At 40.3% G+C, this 19,052-nt stretch overlaps 1 protein-coding gene and 3 long non-coding RNA genes across 6 annotated transcripts; 2 read left to right on the top strand and 2 right to left on the bottom strand.

Annotated features, from left to right (window-relative positions):
- Window positions 1–1,048: 1,048 nt before the first annotated feature.
- LOC120286244 lies at window positions 1,049–3,127 on the top strand. 2 transcript variants are annotated; one of them, XR_005548291.1, is made up of 3 exons: window positions 1,049–1,138; window positions 1,331–1,779; window positions 2,863–3,127. It is a non-coding gene; the product is annotated as an uncharacterized LOC120286244 (long non-coding RNA). The 2 variants fall into 2 exon arrangements; XR_005548290.1 differs by lacking the exon at window positions 2,863–3,127 and having other exon boundaries at window positions 1,331–1,873.
- A 1,973-nt stretch (window positions 3,128–5,100) lies between these two features.
- LOC120289868 lies at window positions 5,101–6,734 on the top strand. Its single transcript, XR_005547777.1, has 2 exons — window positions 5,101–5,260; window positions 5,379–6,734. It is a non-coding gene; the product is annotated as an uncharacterized LOC120289868 (long non-coding RNA).
- On the bottom strand, window positions 5,599–12,661 carry LOC104446065. 2 transcript variants are annotated; one of them, XM_039305243.1, is made up of 12 exons: window positions 12,506–12,661; window positions 11,936–12,170; window positions 11,716–11,790; window positions 11,540–11,614; window positions 11,069–11,166; window positions 9,615–9,861; window positions 8,100–8,197; window positions 7,620–7,860; window positions 7,120–7,257; window positions 6,521–6,766; window positions 6,357–6,418; window positions 5,599–6,003 (listed from the first exon to the last, which is right to left on the bottom strand). In XM_039305243.1, the coding sequence occupies exons 4-12, from the start codon at window positions 11,595–11,597 to the stop codon at window positions 5,833–5,835; spliced, it is 1,359 nt and encodes a 452-aa protein (XP_039161177.1). In that variant the 5' UTR covers window positions 11,598–11,614; window positions 11,716–11,790; window positions 11,936–12,170; window positions 12,506–12,661; the 3' UTR covers window positions 5,599–5,832. The 2 variants fall into 2 exon arrangements, with proteins under 2 accessions (XP_039161177.1, XP_039161181.1); XM_039305247.1 differs by lacking the exons at window positions 11,540–11,614; window positions 11,716–11,790; window positions 11,936–12,170; window positions 12,506–12,661 and having other exon boundaries at window positions 11,073–11,166.
- A 4,057-nt stretch (window positions 12,662–16,718) lies between these two features.
- On the bottom strand, window positions 16,719–17,468 carry LOC120290176. The gene is made up of 3 exons (XR_005548029.1): window positions 17,121–17,468; window positions 16,901–16,975; window positions 16,719–16,779 (listed from the first exon to the last, which is right to left on the bottom strand). It is a non-coding gene; the product is annotated as an uncharacterized LOC120290176 (long non-coding RNA).
- Window positions 17,469–19,052: the final 1,584 nt, after the last annotated feature.

Genomic DNA, 19,052 nt, shown 5'->3' with positions numbered 1-19,052 from the left:
GACTGGTATGGGAGAAGACCAAATCGGGGATATACACAAGTTCAAAGTGGATACTATGCCAATAGAGACAATCCACCATACAAAAAGCACAAGTAGGCACTCCATCATATCAAACAGCCATAGCAACTTCTTCGCATCAGCCAAAACCAGCATTATGGAAGTTTATATGGCAATCAAATAGCCTACCCAAGATCAAACATTTTTATGGAATGCTTGCCACAACGTAATACCCACAATGGAGAATTTATACGGGCGGAAATAGTACCTAATCCGTGCCCTCTTTGCAAACAGAAGTCGAAACGGTCGAGCACACCCGCTGCTATGCTCCTGGACGACAAGGATATGGAAAGCCGCCCCTCGCACATCAAAGTGGTAAAATATCTGTAAGTGAAAATAGAGAGTATTTTGGCATTCCTCCACAAATTATTTTCCATGTCTTCTTTTCATCATAAAGCATCATTCGTTTCGCTCTCTCTCTCATCCCTGAGGACTTCCAAATCAGTGGGGGGTGGATTCTGTTGTTTCGCTCGCTGTCGAGAGATTTCAGCAACTTTGCTTATGGAAGACTGTAAAATTCTCGCGAGCGCCGTGAGGAGGGGGAGGAGGAGCGAATTCGTTGCTTCTCCAAAAGAAGGCTGGATGGGGGAGGCATCTGAAGAAATAAGAGTCGTCGCTTGTCGTGGCGTTGGAAGACAGTCATCGTTGGAAGCTGCTGCATTGGAGAGGAGAGGAGAGGAGAGGAGATCCAATCATTTCCATAGTGCTGGTCAGATGTTTGACGAAATGCGGATGTGGAGTAGGAATTGGGGTACATTTATTTAAAATGGGCGTGTTGCTTTCGGCTTGTGCAATTGATTTCTTTGTATATAGATAAACGATGACGAGAAATACAATGGTGCATTTTGCATCTCCCAGTCTCCTACGTTTTTGTTTTTATCAGTATCCCTGTCTCCTACATGTAAGGCTGCAATTATACTTTGGAGATTCTTTTATGTGTGCTTACGTTACTCTTTCCCTTTGAACAACAGCGATGAAATTGCTGGATGCTGAGAAAGCATATGATTATTTGTCAATCGGGGACGCCTGGCAAATGTTCCTCTTCTCCTGCGACCAAGAACTCGCGGTATATATCATGGAGGTAAATATTATGAGAGGATTTTGGCTTTCTCTAACTGAATTCTGTTCTCACTTGACTAATTAAGTCAAAAAGATAATATTCGCTCCAGTATCCGTTCAGACCTTTGAAGGGTCTCATAAAATCTCTTCTGTTGAGTTGCTGATCTATGTCCTCTTCAACTATTATGATTGTTTATCTTCTTCTGGAATCAAGACTGATGTTAAACTTGCACTTACCACATCTATGTGTCATTTGGCCCTTGCTGTGGCTCTGCTGAGTTTGAACTTGAAAAGGTGTGCTCAGTAAGGAAACCTCATGCTTTAAAAAGTGCTTCATAGTGTGTGGAAGGATACATCCACGTAAAAGCTGTATTGTGGAGCCTGAACAATTACATATGTTATCTTTTGGAATGCAGGATTATCCCAAGTGGCAAATGAAGAGTGGGTCTGTATATTTTCAATGGAAATGGATAATGACAGTCAATGCACGAGGGTGTGAATTTGAATCTGTTTGCTGCATCTTCATTGTAACAGGTGAAGATACTCTAAACATTAGTATGATGGATTTTCCAGTTGCCTTCTTCAGTTTCCATTTCTCAGGAAGCTTCCAATTATGATGAGCTCTCCATGAAACAGAGAGCTTGAACATCCGAATAGCTGAAGGTACTTCATAATACACCTATAGTTTTCTTCAGTACATAGCTACAAATGTGAGATAAATAGGTTTTCACTTCATTGTCTTGTACCGGGTTGAGCATTTCTTCCTGTTGCACATCTGGTAAATTGCCTTGATGTAGAGTGGTGAACACATTAAAAGATTTTGCAACGAAAGCTTTCATAATCAATGTGGATCACTTGGGCTCCATGACCTATAAGGTCAACTGTCTCCTGGCTGACAAGATTGAGGAAGCATCTGCGGTTGAGTTCATATTTTCTTGCGTTCGACAGTTGTGCAATATAATTAGGTTTTCCTTGTTTCATAGTGTTTAGGATGGGAAGGGCTTGCATACCCTCTGATTTACCATGTGCTGGGTCTAATTTTTGCAACTGATCAAGAAGAATCAAGCTTTTTCAAAATGTGAAATTACTCCAGATAAACTCATAATGTGCCAGATTATATCATATTGTGACAAACTATTTACTAGAGCAGGAGAGATTCTAAACAGCAGAAGAAATCTTGCTTTGACCAAAGTATGGAAAATGGCAAGGAGAACAACCATCCCTTGTGCTATCAACTTATTTATCACAAAGTAACAAATAGAACTTTCAACAATGTTATTGTTTTTCAGAGACTATTGACGTCTGAGACGTTCATAGACCCTGGAGGTGTCTCCTAGCACTTGCTAGCGATAAGAACTCTGAGGGACCTCATGCGATATATCTTACCAGGCACACTTCCCTTCACAAGATTTATCTGTTGTTTTATTAAGACCAACATGTCGGTGCTGGCTCATGCTTAATAGCTTTCTCTCAGTTTCAAAAGCTAAAGACGAGGAAGTCGGCAAGAGTCTGCGATAATACTTGACAAGTGGCTTAAATGGCAAAATGTCCAAATGCTAACGTTGTATGACCCATTTTCTGGTTTAACTACCATATGCATATTGCACATAACAAGATCGGTCCATTAGATGAAGAAAGATCACAAGTTATAGAACTACTTTTCTTGTTCTTCGGATGTCTTGAGGACATGAGCTTTTATGATTGATTCTCTTTGAATCGCCATTATATCCCCACATGAACATCCAGTACCCATCGGAACCAGATGATCCACTTCAATATATACTCATGCTGAGAGGAATAGGAGAACTGATATCGAGCTTTATTCATGCAAAAACAAACGTCTCTTCAAGGCCTTGCTTAGCATGCGGAAGTCAAGAAAGGACAGCAAGTTATCGAAGTTCCTGGACGAGCGCTAAGAAGAACAGGGGATGAAAGAAAACGGATAGGCCCATTATCACGGTTTCTTTGCACCGCAAGTATGACCTATGCTGTATTTGTTATGGTAACTTAAGCTAGCTTTAAGATTTTCAGAATAATTTAATGCAATAAGAAACAGAATGAAAAGAAAGTCCTGATAAAATTAAATAATTTCTACAAGGAATTCCTTTGAAAGATGGTTGCTGCTCTATAGTCTACAGTTCACTCTTGCCTGTTATTCCAAACAGAGAAGGTAAAGATTGAAGAATGTTTAGAAAGCTGAGATACTGTTTCCTCCTCGGTAATTAAGTAATGATAGGCTCACAAGCCACAATTCACAAGACACAGCTAAGACCAGGCAACCTGGAAGGGACCAATAAAATTGCTTAAGCAGCTATTTATCAAAATCACAGGCTGCTTTTCCCTCAGTTTGACTAAGGAGCTGGTGTTACATGATCTGCATGCTAAGACACAGCTAAAACTGGGCAAACCTTCAATGGCCAGATATGTGTTATCTAACGAATATCTAAAGTGAGCATCTCTCTCGATAGGAATCAAACGAGTGTTGTGTACAAACGAACGGTCTATGATGCAACTTTGTCCTGCCATATAAATATTTGAAGACATGAGAAGACACACAGAATTATTTCTGCTTCCTCAGCTGAACTTCTTCACCATGCTTTCACTTGTCTTTAATTTAACTAATATCTCAGATTGACACGGGTGGCCTCTTTCCATTTCGATATGTAAACATAGTGTACCTCAATATGTTGAATGTCGCCGCAAATACGTTGATTATGTTGTATAACTAAAATGGTTTCAGATCAGACACCTGCAAATGGACTGGGCACTAAAACACTCCCCATAAATACAAGAGCTCAACTGTATGAATTTCATATGCGATAGGCACAAGATTTTTGTACACACCATTCAGATTCTTATAGTAGTTAATACGGTCGATTGAGCAATGACCATTGTTCAAAATCCAAGATCAAAACTGGGACACTCGGCCTTCACTTTCAATTGATCCTATCTCCTTCAGGGGTCTTCAATTCATCATTAGCATCACCACAAGAACTGCATGAAAGAGATGCTTTGGAAGCAAGGCTTCTTGCCACAACAATTGGGGTCAGCTTGCTCGGGAGAAGGCGGGAAGCGATAATTGGACCAGATGTGTACGCTAGTCATACAGAGCTCAGTGCAATTGAGAATGTCCACTAAGTAAATGCAGAACTAGACTTTGGTTTCCCACAAGCAGTTGCTACCTGCAGCTAATTTGTTTCTGCTTGCATAGTAGCTTGCACCAAAAAGTTTCAACAAACATCGAAACTCATGAAGTTCTAATGGCGTTTCAAGATGCTTATTGTCATTTGTCACAACCTTGCCACCAATGGCTCAAAAATGGAGCTGAAAGTATTGATTACCCTAAATTTAACAGGACAAGTAGCCGTGGAATATGTGGGAGTTGCCAATTTGAAAGCCCTCCCGTAGAGTGAAATTCATTGAAATCAGAGGATGATTATGATGAAATTTTACAATGTAGACAAGGAAACATAAACTATGAGAAAACTAACATTAAAATTTGAAAGAACGCTGAATTGAAAGAAATCACGGCTAAACCTACCTTTTTCGACTTCATGAGACTAGGTAACTTTTCGTAACCAATGTTGTCAGCTAGATTTCCGATGCCTCATACTCCAGAAGGAGCGAGGGCATCACGTCCTCACTAGCTGCTAGCGACGTTGCCCGGAGTTGGCAGGGGCTCTTGCGGCCTTGCCCAGGACTTCACAGCCGAGGGCAAGGGTTTCGCAGCCAATGAGGGTCGCTGGTGACCCTCGTGGCAAAAAAAAAAAAAAAAAAAAATTCAAATCAAAATAAAAACACAATTTTAAAAAATTAAAAAAAAACAATAAATTACATGTAGAATGATTTGCTATAATTGACGTTCAAGTAATTAATTTTACTTTGATGTGACTTGAGTGAGCGAAAAAAAGTTTTTTGGCACTTCTAGTGTGCTTACCCCTCCAGATTGCCATACATAGCGTTTAGATCATGTTTTCATGCCCTGTGATTGTATCATGTATCACGTAGTCAGACAAGCTGCTAATGCAAGCCGCACTTTTTCTAACCAGAAAAACGCACCTCCCCATTTCTATTTCAACTCACACGTTCAAGTTCTCTGGCCGATAAATCCACATCTCCAAACCCTTCTAACGCCAAAAAACGAGTAAGCATCAATGAAATTAAGTGCAGCTTAGCTACTAAGCTTTATTTTTTGTTGGACATGTCTGGCGGACATGACCTCTCATGGCCGAGTCTCTTAATATGCCCATATGAACATCCAGTACCCATCAGAGCCCCGAAGATCCACTTCAATGTCTACTCATGTTGAGAGGAACAGAAGAACTGATATCGAGCTATATTCCAGCAAAAACAAAAGTCTCTTCAAGGCCTTGCTTAGCATGCGGAAGTCAAGAAAGGACAGCAAGTTGTACAAGTTCCTGGACGAGAACTAAGAAGAACAGGGGATAAAGGAAACCGGATAGACCCATATATGAGTTTCTGTGCATCGAAAGTGTACCTGAATATATTGAAGATCACTGTAAATACATTGATTATGCCGTATAACTAAAAACGTTTCCGATCAGACAGCTGCAAATGAATTTGGCACCAGAACGCTTCACATAAAAACAGGAGCTCGACTGTACAGATTTCATGTGTGACAGGCACAAAAATTCTTGCGCACTCCATCCAGATGCTTGACAGTAGCAATATTGTTGATTGAGCAATGGATATGGTTCAAAATCCTAGATCAAAACTGGGACACTCAGCCTTCACTATCAATGGATCTCTATCTCCTTCAAGGTCCATTCTTTTATCACTAGCATCGCTGTGAGAACCGTGTGAAAGCGATGCTTCAGAAACAAGATTGTCACTGCAGCACTTGGGATCAGCTTGCCCATGAGAAGGCTGCAAACGTTAATTGCAGCAGATGTACATGCTAGTCATACAAAACTCAGTGAAATTGAGAATGTCCTCAAGGTAAATAAAGAACTAGATTTTGGACTGGGATGCATTAGAGAATTCAAGCAAGTCCTCATGCATCTAGTTTGAACATTCCCTGCAAGCAGTTGCTACCTGCTGCTAATTTAATTCAGTTTGGCCAGTAGTTTGGACGAAAGAGTTACATCAAACAACAAAACTCATTAAGTTCTGATGGAATTTCCTGATGCTGAGAGTCACAATCTTGCCACAGACGGGTCAAAATAGAGCTGAAAGAATCGATTACTGAAAATAGAGCAGGACAAGTAGCTGTGAAATACCTGCGAGTTGGCAATTGCAAAGTCCCCCATCAAGTAAGATTCATTGAATTCAGAGGCTAATTCTGATGATATTTTACAATGTCAGATGACGAAACATATATTGCAACAAAGCTAACACTAGAAATAAAAGAATGCTGAAGTGAGTGAGATTGCACTAAACCAACCTTTAGACTTCATTAGACCAGGTAACTTTTCATTGTTGGTAGTATCAGTCAGATTTCCAGTGTCCACATTCTCCACTGAAGCCAGCTCAGCAGCTGGCGCTCTTTGTCTTTGAGCTCCATCACAAAACTTCTCTGGATCCTGAAGCTCCTTCGTTAGGGAAGCAAAACTTGCCTTCCTTTCATATGAATTTTCAGCAATGGCAACTTGATCTAATGGTTTTCGGAGTACAGATAGTATTTGACAGGCTGCAACGATTTGATTACAAGGGATCATTTGCAAGCTGTAGTAACACACATAGGTTCCTCCAATAAACATGAGAATTAACTTTCAAAGAAATTCAAAATGAAGTGAGTGATGCATCAAAATCAATAAAACCAATCCCAAGTTTAATTGATGACATTCTCTTTCTACAGCAGGTCCATGAAACAATCTATCGATTTTGCGGGCTTTACAAGGCTTACTGTAAATTATTTGATGCTCCTGAATAAGATAAAATTATTTTCATTGTGCCTAAATCTAACTACACATGCGAAAGATAATAACATCAAAAGGCAGAAGATAATTCTAATATAGAGAAATTTCTCCATAGAGTAATCACCATCACGTAGAGGCTTGGTCTCGGAAACTCTCCTGATGCAATCTGTGCTTTTCATAACAGATATTCCACTGTTTGAATCTGAATCTCTCCTTGGATGAACCTTCCCCGAAGTGTTGTCTCCATGTTTATGCCAGGGTACTGTAATATCCAAAGGTCAAGCATTAGGCATCAAATAACTGAGGCACGTAGAATTAATATCTATGAAAGAAAGAATTAGATGTTCCAATTCCGAATCATCTTGAGGTGACAATATCAGGTGTACAATCCTCCTCATATAAGTGCCCCTAGTAGTTTAGGGAGGTAACAACTTTCTCTTAACATGTTCTTTCAACATATTCATTTCCAATTGTATCTTAACACCCACAGCTCCACCTAAATAACCTCCTCAGTACTTCACTAGGACATAGCTAGTCAAACAGGATGCATCAAGGAAAACTACATCTACAATGAAGTTATTGAAACATCTAAATAGCATTGGATGAATCAATAATGCTGCAAACCTCCCAGGATTGATTGATCAACTTTAGCACCATCCACTTCCCCATGGCCTGTCCTCATTTCTCCAGCAGCGTGACATGGTTCAAGGTCATTCAAACCCATTGGCCCCTTTTCTTTTACCACATGCTCCCCAATATCAACCAAGTGAGAATCGAACACCAGAGATTTTCCAGTTCCCAACACTTCATCTCTCCTAAGAAATTTATTCACCAAGATTTTCCTACTAGCATCATACAGTGTGACCTGAACAATCCAAGGGGAAGAAAACAATTAGCAGAAAAGTGATTCCAGGACCTATAAAAGAACTTTGAACTTTTTTGGGTAATGAAATGCACTTGAATTAGTGACACTTGGGGCACAGAATGAACTGCTATCCAAAAAACAGAAGCAATTCATGTTGGATCAGCAAACAAAGTGGCCAGCCCAGCTCATGAAAAAAAAATGGCTTAATGAAAACATCCGTGAAAGTGCCTCGAAATGACCTGCCTCCCTAGGGATCCATGAACTTCAAGCTGCAGAAAACCATCATGGTATTTCTTGGCCTTTTGATTTACTTGTGCTGTGTACAAAACCTGCCATTCTACATGACAGGAAAATGTCAATTTCCAAGGACATGCTCAGAATAATACAAAACAGCGGGAGCACATAGCCCACAAAAGAACATTCACATGCTCATGGGTGTCAAAAATGGCTGAAGGACAATAGTGGACCTGTTATTGATTTCATTATTGTAGTAACCTCAAGCTAAAAGGAGGCAGTAAATACAAAGTCATATCAAGACAATAACTGGCTACATAATGAAAACTTTATTAGAAAATCTATCGGGAAGTAGAACGAGCAACCAGCTCGTTAATGAAAACTTCAATAGAAAATGTAAAAATCATAAAGGAATACACTGAGGAATCCATGTAACTTAGCCCATATGCCCTCCTCTTTTGCATGGGGTTCTCTTAAATGGGACTCATTTTTCAATACCTAAAGCATGGTGCTAGAGCTAGGAAAATATCAAGAACATAACCTGACAAGGTAAATTGCGGATTTTCCAAGTGAAAGGACAACCTTAGACCACCTCTGAAGCACAAAGCCAGCACCTTTATACATAGTTTTTAATTTGGTGAATCTTCTATCTACTGAACATTTTTTCCATTTTAACTCAAGTGCGATATCTGTCATATGTAAGGAATTTCAAAAATCCATCTCATTAAGCAGTATAGAGTTTTGCCTATGACAAGTGCGAAAGTTTCCTAACGGGCAACTTTGATTTCACCAAGAAAAAAAAATGTGAGTTCATAATCACATAAGAACGTGCAACAAATGTAGAAACAAGGCAACTAGCAAACACTCTTAGCAAACTGAACATGCATACAAGCAAAATCTGACCTGTTACGCCTGATTTTGCAGCATCTAATATACTCCCTTTGCCCGAATCTGATGCATCTGGCCTTTTTTTTCTTCTGAAAGAGTACTAATGAATACATGTTTCAGTGCATCACAATTGCAGAATCAGGTAATTATCGTAGATCATGCAAAACATGAAGAGAAGGGAATCTCACTCCTTAACAGAAAAGGAGAAGATGATATAAATAACAGAGATGATTTTCAATTGTGATCTGTCTATATTTGGTCAATGAAGAAAGTGTTAGCTACATATAAAAACAACAAACTGACTCTTGCATCTGCAAGTTCCAGAATTTGTGGAAATCATTCCATGATCATAAACATCCCATGAATTTGTGTCCTTAAAGCTCCGAATCACATTGTGTTAAAATATCAGTTTGGTGAGTACGAAGCATCCCCTAGTTACATAAATTTGCAGAGCAGCTGAATGATAGGATTGATGGGAATATAAACAATCAGGGAGAAAATGTTGACAATCAATTGACAGTTCAAGACTTTAGGAGAGGAGGTAAGGCAAAAAAAAAAGAATCAACAGGAATAAAAACAGCTATTTATAGAACACCAGCTAGCAAATCAAATTGAACTCTATTACAGGGTACCTTTTACAGCAGATTTAATGGTAGTCGCATTACGCTGCTGCTTTTGCATATTTAATTTGTGAAGAGAACTGAAACTGTTTCCACTTGCATTTAGATTTAGTTCCCTCAAAGATTCATGGTTTGCTTCACGATTGCCAACTTCGACCAAATGACCAGGAAATTCCATCATCTCCCCAGGGCATACTTCTTCAGCTTTGTTCAGGAACCTACTATCTAAAAGTTTCCAGCTCGTATCATACAAGAAAACCTGGTATAGGCCCCAAAAAGGTTTCAATGATCTGAGCCATGTTTATCCTGATAAAGAATTTTCACTAATCTGTAGAGAAAGGTGTTGTAAATTAATTGGCGTCGCAGCGGAAGCGGATCGGAATTTTGCAATTATGTCGGGAGCTATAGAAATCGATCGAAATAAAACGAGAAACAATAAAAGGACAAGGACACCAGAAATTTACGTGGTTCGGTCCGAATGTCGGAACCTACGTCCACGGGGAGAGCCAGCAAATCAATCCACTATCTATCGGAGAATTACAGGATTACAATCACACACATGCACTCAAGTGTTTCCCAGCCCTACTTTATACCCGATACCACGATATTTAACAACTCAACTCACTGGACTCAACTCAGCACAAAACCTCTCTGAGCTCTCTCGTCTCTCACGCTCTCTCGAGCTCTTTTCGTTCGCTCTCTACTTGCGTCTTCAGACGTCTTCTCCTTATATAGGGAGAAGGGCAGAGAACAAATGAAAATAAATGGCCTCATTAAATGCAGTGCAGGCGCCCACAGGACAAGCCGCAATCGGCACCGAACGCCCACCATATTTGTAGGCATGCATGCTGATCATGCATGTGCATGGGCAAGCATTTAATGAGGCGGCAGAGATGAGGGATAATAGTCAGCAAACGTGTGCCATTGATCCGTGAAAAGAGGTGGGCTGCAGTCTTCAAATTTCTTGTTCCCGGAGAGAAGCGAACGTAAAGGAGTCTTCTTCATGCGTCTTCATCATGCACTTGCAGCAGGTGGTGGGTCCTTCATTTAATGCTAAAGATTGTGGATGCCCTCATTTTCGGCAGAAGACAATCTCTCTTCAAAGACTTTGCTGGCCGAAAAATCTCTCTCCTCTGACTTCGCTTGCATGCTTGAAGAATTTAAAACCCCATGCAACTTCCTTTGGCTTCTTTCTTCTACGCGTACGCACGAAGAGATGAGATTAATGCCGGAACAAGAAAATTCGAAGACATCACAAAGTCTCCCTTGAACTTTGTTATTTGGCCAAACTTATGCGTATTAATCTAACGGGCTCAAACTTAAGACACAATATAACAAAAGGTATACACCATGAAGAAGAAAACTAACTAATTAAGGAAGGAAGACCTGAAATATGATTCAGCAACAAGATAGCTGGTATTATCTAAGGTTAATGATCAGTAGAGATGTGGAATGTAGAGCTTGACCTGCCTAGTGATAGATCCACTGCTTGTACAACGCAAGAAGCCATCATGATATTTCTTCGACTTTTGAGTTAATTGTGTCGTGTACAAGACATGCCAATCTATATCAAAAGGAATATCACGTCAACTGCAGTGCTAAGACAACAATAACAAACTTATGAATGTAACTACATAGAGAATATAGAGACTAGTTTTCTGAGGGAAAGTCTGGAAATATGCTAGGAAGCTCCAATGTTCTTCAAGAGAAGCGATTTAAATATGTGAACATAATACCGCTGTAACTGAGAAGATTTGATATACAAAGCATCAAATTTGAGTAAATATATTTTGAATGGATGCCGCATGTAGTGTAACGACATGCAGAAATTATACACCCAGAGAAAATCAAGAACAGATTCACAATCCAGGAGATACATCAAGGGAAAGACACGGCCTGGCATGGGCATAGATGAGTCAGTAAAAGTCCAAATTCACGCGTTGTACTTGATGTCCTTGAGTTCGGACTCGCCTGCAATACGCCATACTTGTTCATTTCATTCTACTTGAATTCTGAAAACCAAAAAAACAAAAGAACACGCGTGCTAAGTTTTGTAGCCAGCATTTACTTGCAATTAAGAGAGAATTAGATTATGTAGGAATTCATTGCCAACCTCTAATAATCTTCTGCGATGGGCTTAGGCTGATCGTCTGCTGTTTATGCTTCTCCACTATGGTCTTTTCATCTCCTTGAAGAGAAAGCCAAGTCGATTATACGATAATCCAGGTAGATGATGGGCACAAATTTGCAAACGCACAAGCACGAGTCATCGATTGTCAAACCAACGGAGACACCAGCATTAAGAAAGACAAACACGTGAGAACAGACTATACCGGCACAATCAGATACGTTGATGAACTTGTTTGTGTGAAGCAGATTCGTTCGCTTAGGAACTTTATTTTCTCGGCTGCAAGCATAAGTATCATCGAGAGGCTATTGCCCTTCTTCAGGCTCTCCAACATCAACCAAATAAGCATTGAACGTCAGCGTCTCACCGGAGCAAACAACTTCGTCATTCTTCAAGATCCTGCATTCCAACAGCTGGTCGCTGTCGACATACAGCATTACCTGTCGAAAAATCCGATCATCAATCACGACATGGCCTAATCCACTCAGAACAAGCTCAATCGCAGGGAGCACAACGACTGAAACCACAGAATAGAACAATCCGCGAGGACAGTCGAAATCGAAATCCTTAGCAGCATCGAGCCGTTGCTATCTAGCCTGATCGAGCGAGCTGAATTCAGGGAATCGATCACCACTGCAGTTTCGACATGGACTACTACTAGCCGATCAAAACCGAATCATGTCCCAGCCCAATCGAAGGTAACCAAATTCGCCGATCGAGTTGAGCTGGACATCAATGGCGGAGATGAGTAGCGAGTGAGAGAGAGGGAAGGCACCTTGGCGGAGGAGGAGTGGAGAGAGAGGAAGCCGTCGCGGTAGACCTTGCGCTTCTGCTTGAGGTGCTTCGTGAAGGTGACGTTCCATTTCGTCGGAGCCTCATCCATGGCGGTTTCTGCATTTGCAAGATGATAATGAAGAAGAAGAAGAAGAATTTCTAGGGATTTCGGAGAGCTGCGAGTGAAGTGATACTGCTTTAGAGAGCTGAAATGTTATGGCGGGAAACGAGGCGAGTGCATTCTATCCAGTATTTTGAAAGTGGATTGAGAAAATATAAAATAGTTTAACTTAAAGAATTAGATAAATAAAAAGGCCATTGTTAAAATAGATTTTCAGAAACAATTTTGAGATAAATATATTCGGTAGAAAACATATTTATAAAAGCTTTTTAAGTTAGTAATATAATTTTTTTTTTAAATATATTTGTTTAAAATTAAAAAATAATATATGCTACTTTTTAACTATAATTTTTTATTATAATGCTAAAAAAATCAAATACATATAATTGAAAAAAAAAAAAGACCATAATCAGCTCGGCAAAAGGCTACAGTTACCAACAAGCTAGATCTAGCGTCGATGACCATCAATGGCGGCCCTCATCAAAGGTCACCCGACTAGTGAGGGCGACCTCAAGCAACCTCAACCAATGACCATGGCGCTAGATCTAGCTCGCTAACAGTCATACCCCTTCGTTGGACCGGTGAAAAATGCGTTTGGTTCAGTCTTTAATCTTCATTTTACAATAGAGAATCTTATCTTGAGTAAGTAAAAATGCAACTTAAGTGAAAGTTTGGATGAGTTTCTAATCACAAGAACCATTTGTACTTGGTAGAGCAAAGATTAAACTTATATCATGCATCTAATCATAGACAGACTTTCCGATCAAAAAGGAAAAAAAAAAATCATACACAAACTCTGTTTTTTGCCAAACCAGTAACCTACTGAATGAGTTAACAGTCTCTCATTCCAATTCTAACTAATAAGCACGACCCGAAGAAGCTAGAAGGAAATCGACCTCATTTATTTAAAAGAGAGGAAAAAACGAATGTAAAGACATTAAATTTTGCCATCCCGATGACTACTTCACATCATGTTAAAGCTCCTTCACCTTTAACAAAGATAAAAAGAATGAAGATAGATATTATTTTTTTTTTTTTTGGTCATCGATCGAAATTGTAAGCAAGAACAAGAACTTCTAAACCTATGTTTTCCATATTTGAATGGATCTAACATATCAATTGTGTCTATTTGTTATATTTCAACTCATAACATACTGCATTAAAGTAGATCTCATGTTGTTTCCATTAATGACGGATCTCCTATGGGAGGTTGCAGTACAAAACCGATACCACATCTCTCCTGACTACAATGCCATTTGTTGATATCGGCAAAAAGGGATCCCAATTTCGAACCCATTAAAATATTGACCCAAAAAAACTCAAATCAATGAGTTGAGAGTTAATCATAAGATATCAACAACCTCACAGCCCACATGAACTTTTGGGGAAGATTAACCTGTTATGCCTAGAGTAATTTTTATCCGTTGAGCAATGGCCTTCTACTTGACATCGTTGGATCCCCTTTCTGGACCTTATCTTGCGGCTTCGAGGACAAGCTCACCGCTGCACCCGGCGGCGGGGCAGGAGCCGCTGCCGGCGGGGTCCGCGTGTCCGATTGCTCTCGGTTTGTTGCATGTCAGTCTTGAGTTCGTTTGAATTCGTTCGCTTTTGGTTTCGAGTCGGGTTTGTGCGGATCGCATTGATTGAGCTGGATTTGGGTCGTTGAAAAGCCCTGTTTTTCGACCATCTGAGACTTGAGAATTGAGGGTTGACTATTTCTCCACCTGCGTTTACTTGCTTGGTTTTCGTCTTCTATGGTTTTACGATTTTTGGAAAGTCGAAATTTTTCCTCGTTTGGAGCTAATCTGAATTTGTTGCATGTTAATTTGACTGTTTTTTCCTCTTTGACTAATCGAAAAATTTGGTCTGATGATACGGTTCTGTTTTCTATCGCTTCAAAAAGCTTGGGAATCAAAGCAAGGAGTTTAAATTAATTGTTGGGATTGCTCTTTCTTCCACCTCCCATTTCACCTGATTTCCTAATCAAACTTCAAGCAAGAGGCAACTTCATAGTTCAGGACTCTCAGAATTCATAATTCTCACACAATTGTGTGATAATTATGAATTCTGAGAGTCCTGAACTATGAAGTTGCCTCTTTCTTGAAGTTTGATTTGTTCCAACTGTCTGCAATGGCCTGTGAAGCCGCGGCTACTGAGTTTTGACTGAGAAGTTGTTTCCGAATATATAGATCGTCACAAGAAACCAAAGCCCCCGCTGAGGATAGTGATCGTAAAAAGCTGCCATAGCCATATTTGGGGCTGACGGCATTTGAAAATCTTGATGGATACTGTATCATCAAAGAAAGGATGATCCAGGCTCTTCGTTACTTCAAAGAATCCACTGAGCAGCTTGTTCTGGCTCAGGTTTGGGCTCCAGTAAAGAATGGTGGTCGGTACATTTTTACGACTTCAGGGCAACCCTTTGTTCTTGGTGCAGATACTAATGGGCTTCACCAGCACAGAACGGTGTCTATGATGTATTTGTTTTCTGCGGACGGGGGGAGTGATGCAAAACTGGGATTTCCTGGTCCTGTTTTCCGGCGAAAGCTGCCTGAATGGACTTTTAATGTACAACACTACACCAGCAAAGAATATTCGAGGCTCGATCATGTTCTTCATTATAATGTTCAGGGAACCTTGGTTTTGCCCGTCTTTGAACCATCGGGCCAATCTTGTGTGGGTGTTCTTGAACTCATTATGACTTCACAGAAGATTGACTACGCACCGGCTGTTGATAATCTGCAAAGCACTTGAGGTTGGGTTTCTTTAAAAATCATCCTTTCTTTAAAAATTGTGCTTTTCTTTCTTCTCCAAAGCACTAGAAATTTTTTGTCTAGAAATAAAAACAAAGAATTGGCTCTTGGCATCCGCAAGTTCAAGAATTTGTGGAAATCGTCCTGAGTTTTATAAATATCCCATGAACATGTGTCCTTTAAGCTTCGAACCACACTGTCGAAATTTCACTTTGGCGAGTACGGAGTACCCCACAATTACATCAATTGCAGAGCACCTGAGTGATAAGGCCGAGGGAAATACAAACAATCTGGGAGAAAATATTGACATTCTATTGGCAGTTCAAGACTCTAGGCCAGGAGGTATGGCAAATTACCTCTACAGAAAGACGAAACAGGAAAAAAGAAAAAAGAAAAAAATTAGAACACCTGGGAATGGATCAAATTGAACCGTATGCCAGGTACCTTCTACACCAGATTCAATGGTAGTAAAGTTATGCTGCTGCTTCTGCATATTTAATTCGTGAAGAGAACTAAAGCCGTTTCCACATGCATTGAGATCCCTCAAAGATTCTTGGTTTGCTTCACGATTGCAAACTCCAACCAAATGACCAGGAAATTCCATCATCTCCCCTGGGCATACTTCTTCAGCTTTGTTCAGGAACCTGCTATCTAGAAGTTTCCAGCTCATATCATACAAGAAGACCTGGTAATCTAAGCCATATTTGTCCTGACAAAATATTTTCGCTAATCCGCTGAGAAAGGTATGCGTCATGAAGAAGAAAACCGACTATTAAAGGAAGGAAGAGATGAAATTTAATTCAGCAACAAGATAGCTGGTATTATCTAAGGGTAAAAATGCGAAGGAGACGTAGACTGTAGAGCTTGACCTGCCTAGTCATAGATCCACTGCTAGTACAACGTAAGAAGCCATCATGATATTTCTTCGACTTTTGAGTTAAAGTGTGTTGTATACAAGGCATGCCAATCCACATCAAAAGGAATATCATGTCAACTGCCGTGCTGAGACAACAATAACACTCTCTAATATAACTGGATAGAAAATATGGAGACCAGTTTTCCGAGAGATGTTTGGATATATGCTAAAAGGCTCCAGTGATTTTCAAGATAAGCCATGAAAACATATGAAACCGCCGTGGTAGCCAAATTTGATATACAAAGCATCAGAGTTGAGAGAATCCCTATTGACCTTGAAAAGACTCTGTGTTGTATAAAGATGTGCAGAAACAGTACCTCAAAGAAAATCAAGAACGGATTTACAATCCAGGAGATACGTCAAGAGAGACACGGCCTGGCATGGGCATAGATGAGTCAGCAGGAGTCCAAACTCACCTGCCGTACTTGATGCCTTCGGACTCGCCTGCAACATGCCGTGCTTGTTCATTTCATGTTTCTTGAATTCTGGAAATCAAAAAAAAAAAAAAAAAAAGAAACAAAAGAAACACGCGTGCTCAGTTTTTTTATCCAGCATTTACTTGCAATTAAGAGAGAGAGTTGGATTATGTAGGATTTTATCGTCAACCTCTAATAATTTTCTGCGATGGGCTCAGGCTGATTCTCTGCTGTTTATCCTTCTCCACTTTGGTCTTCTCATCTCCTTAAAAAGAAAGCCAAGTGGATTATACGATTATACAGGTAGATGATGAGCACAACATTGCGAAGGTACGAGCACGAGTTGTCAAATTGCAAACCAATGGAGACACCAGCATTAAGAAAGACAAATATGCAAGAACAGACAATACCGGTGCAATTAGACACGTCGACGAACTTGTTCCCGTGAAGCAAAGCCGTTCACTTAGGAACTTTCTTTTCTCGGTTATGAATATAAGTATCATCCAGGGGCTTCTGCCCTCCTTCAGGCTCTCCAACATCAACCAAATAAGCATTGAACGTCAGCGTCTCACCAGAACAAACAACTTCATCATTCTTCGAGATCCTGCATTCCAACAGCTGCTCGCTGTCATCATACAGCATTACCTGTCAAACATCCGACCATCAATCACGCAACGACCGAATCTACTCCGAACAAGCCCAATCCTGGAGAGCATAACGACCAGGGCAGAGCAATCGGCGATGACAGACAAGATCGAAATCCCAGGCAGCCTCCAGACGATGCCATCTAGTTCCAGCGAGCAAGCTAAATTCAGGGAAAGAACATTCACATATCGATTGCAGAGGAGCGGAGAGAGAGGAAGCCGCTGCGGTTCTGCTTGAGGTGCTTCGTGAAGGTGACGTTCCACTTCGTCGGAGCCTCATCCATGGCGGTTTCTGCATTTGGGGGATGAAGAAGAAAGATCTTCTAGGGATTTCCGAGAGCTGCGAGTGATTTGCTGCGAGAGTGATACCCCTTCTGAGAACTTAAACGGTCGTGGCGGGAGATGAATCATTAATATGAGCGCGAAACGAGCTTAAAAATCTCTCCTGGAAGACTGATGATGACGGGATTTTTGTTCCGCTTTTTCTATTTTAATACTCTGATCCTATTCTATTCTATAATTATTTGATTTTATCCGATCAAAACCTAATTCAGTTCGGTTTGATTTTTCGATTTTTCTTCTTTTTTCCCCTTGGAACCAAACTAATTAAATGATGAAAAAGAAGAGAGATTTTCATTAATCAAACTGAACCTTAAAAAAAAAAAAATGATTATTTTTCCATTGTACGAACTAAATTGAAAATGCATGAAATTTCGGTTCGGTTTTGATACCCATGTATGAACAAATTACAGGACCCTACTTCCTCGCTCACAAGTCCTCACTCCAACCCCAATTGATTCGCTTTTCTCACCATGACATTTAAAGATAAGAAAGCATCGTCGGTCCCAATTTCATCCTGTTTTGTTTCGTACTCGACGGTTCTCCAATCCTTCAATTTGTCTCCCGTTATCAAAGCTTTGAATTTTTGCAGCATCTGGATGTGAATTTCCTCCAATTTTCTCCCTCTTCCCGTGCTTGAGAGATTCTCGAGAGAGTGATGTGGAACGTCGTCTGCTTTTGATTGTTTTGTTGATGCTCTCTATAATCTCTTGTGATGGCTGTCTACATTGGTGTCTGGCGATATAGGGTTGTAGTTTGTTCGCTGTGAAAAGAGTTTTTTTTTAATGTATGTCGCACCAGCTCAGGTATGTGTTGACCCTTTGCGAGTTTGAATGATTATAGGAAGAGCGAGCGAGAGCTTTTTGTAGACTGACGAAATGAATGTACAGGTGAATATGTCAGGGCGTGAATCTAGACAATCGGGTGCCCAGTTGTCTGGGGTGTCCCAGCAAAATGCAATGTCATCGCGAATATGGTAACTATAGGCAGTGGTGCCCCTCATGCTTTTATTATGGCGTGGACATGGATACTCTGTCGGAGCTTGGCATTATATGCAAGAGAAGATGTAATTTAGTCTACGGCACTTGTTGTGCTTTAACCTCCACAGTTTCATTTGGTCCTTGTTCGCCGATTGAACTTTTCACTGTCCCTTTCAGCTTTGTTCCCTTAGCACAGTAGCATCCCTAGCCAATTAATGATTCTCAAATGCAGAAGCTGAAGGATACTGTTAGACGCCTAGAAGAAGGTCTCTTTAAATCTTCTCACACAAAGGTCTTCCCATCTTCATCATTTCTCTCCTCTCTTTTGTAAAATTACAAAAAGCGATTGATGATTGCCCTTTATGGGTTTAGTGTTCTA

The sequence above is a fragment of the Eucalyptus grandis genome, chromosome 2, assembly GCF_016545825.1.
Source record: "Eucalyptus grandis isolate ANBG69807.140 chromosome 2, ASM1654582v1, whole genome shotgun sequence".
Taxonomy (NCBI): domain Eukaryota; kingdom Viridiplantae; phylum Streptophyta; class Magnoliopsida; order Myrtales; family Myrtaceae; genus Eucalyptus; species Eucalyptus grandis.
Note: the sequence above shows the minus strand (reverse complement) of the source record. Positions and strands in the feature narration are given on the sequence as shown.

Excerpts from the sequence above, each read along its gene's own strand:
- LOC104446065 (XM_039305243.1), bottom strand. The coding sequence starts at position 11,597 with ATGAACAAGTATGGCGTATTGCAGGCGAGTCCGAACTCAAGGACATCA. Across the intron at positions 9,862-11,068 it reads GTGGATCTATCACTAGGCAG|GTTTTCTTGTATGATACGAG; the intron begins GTCAAGCTCTAC and ends GGCCTATACCAG. Across the intron at positions 7,258-7,619 it reads TGATCAATCAATCCTGGGAG|TACCCTGGCATAAACATGGA; the intron begins GTTTGCAGCATT and ends TGGATATTACAG.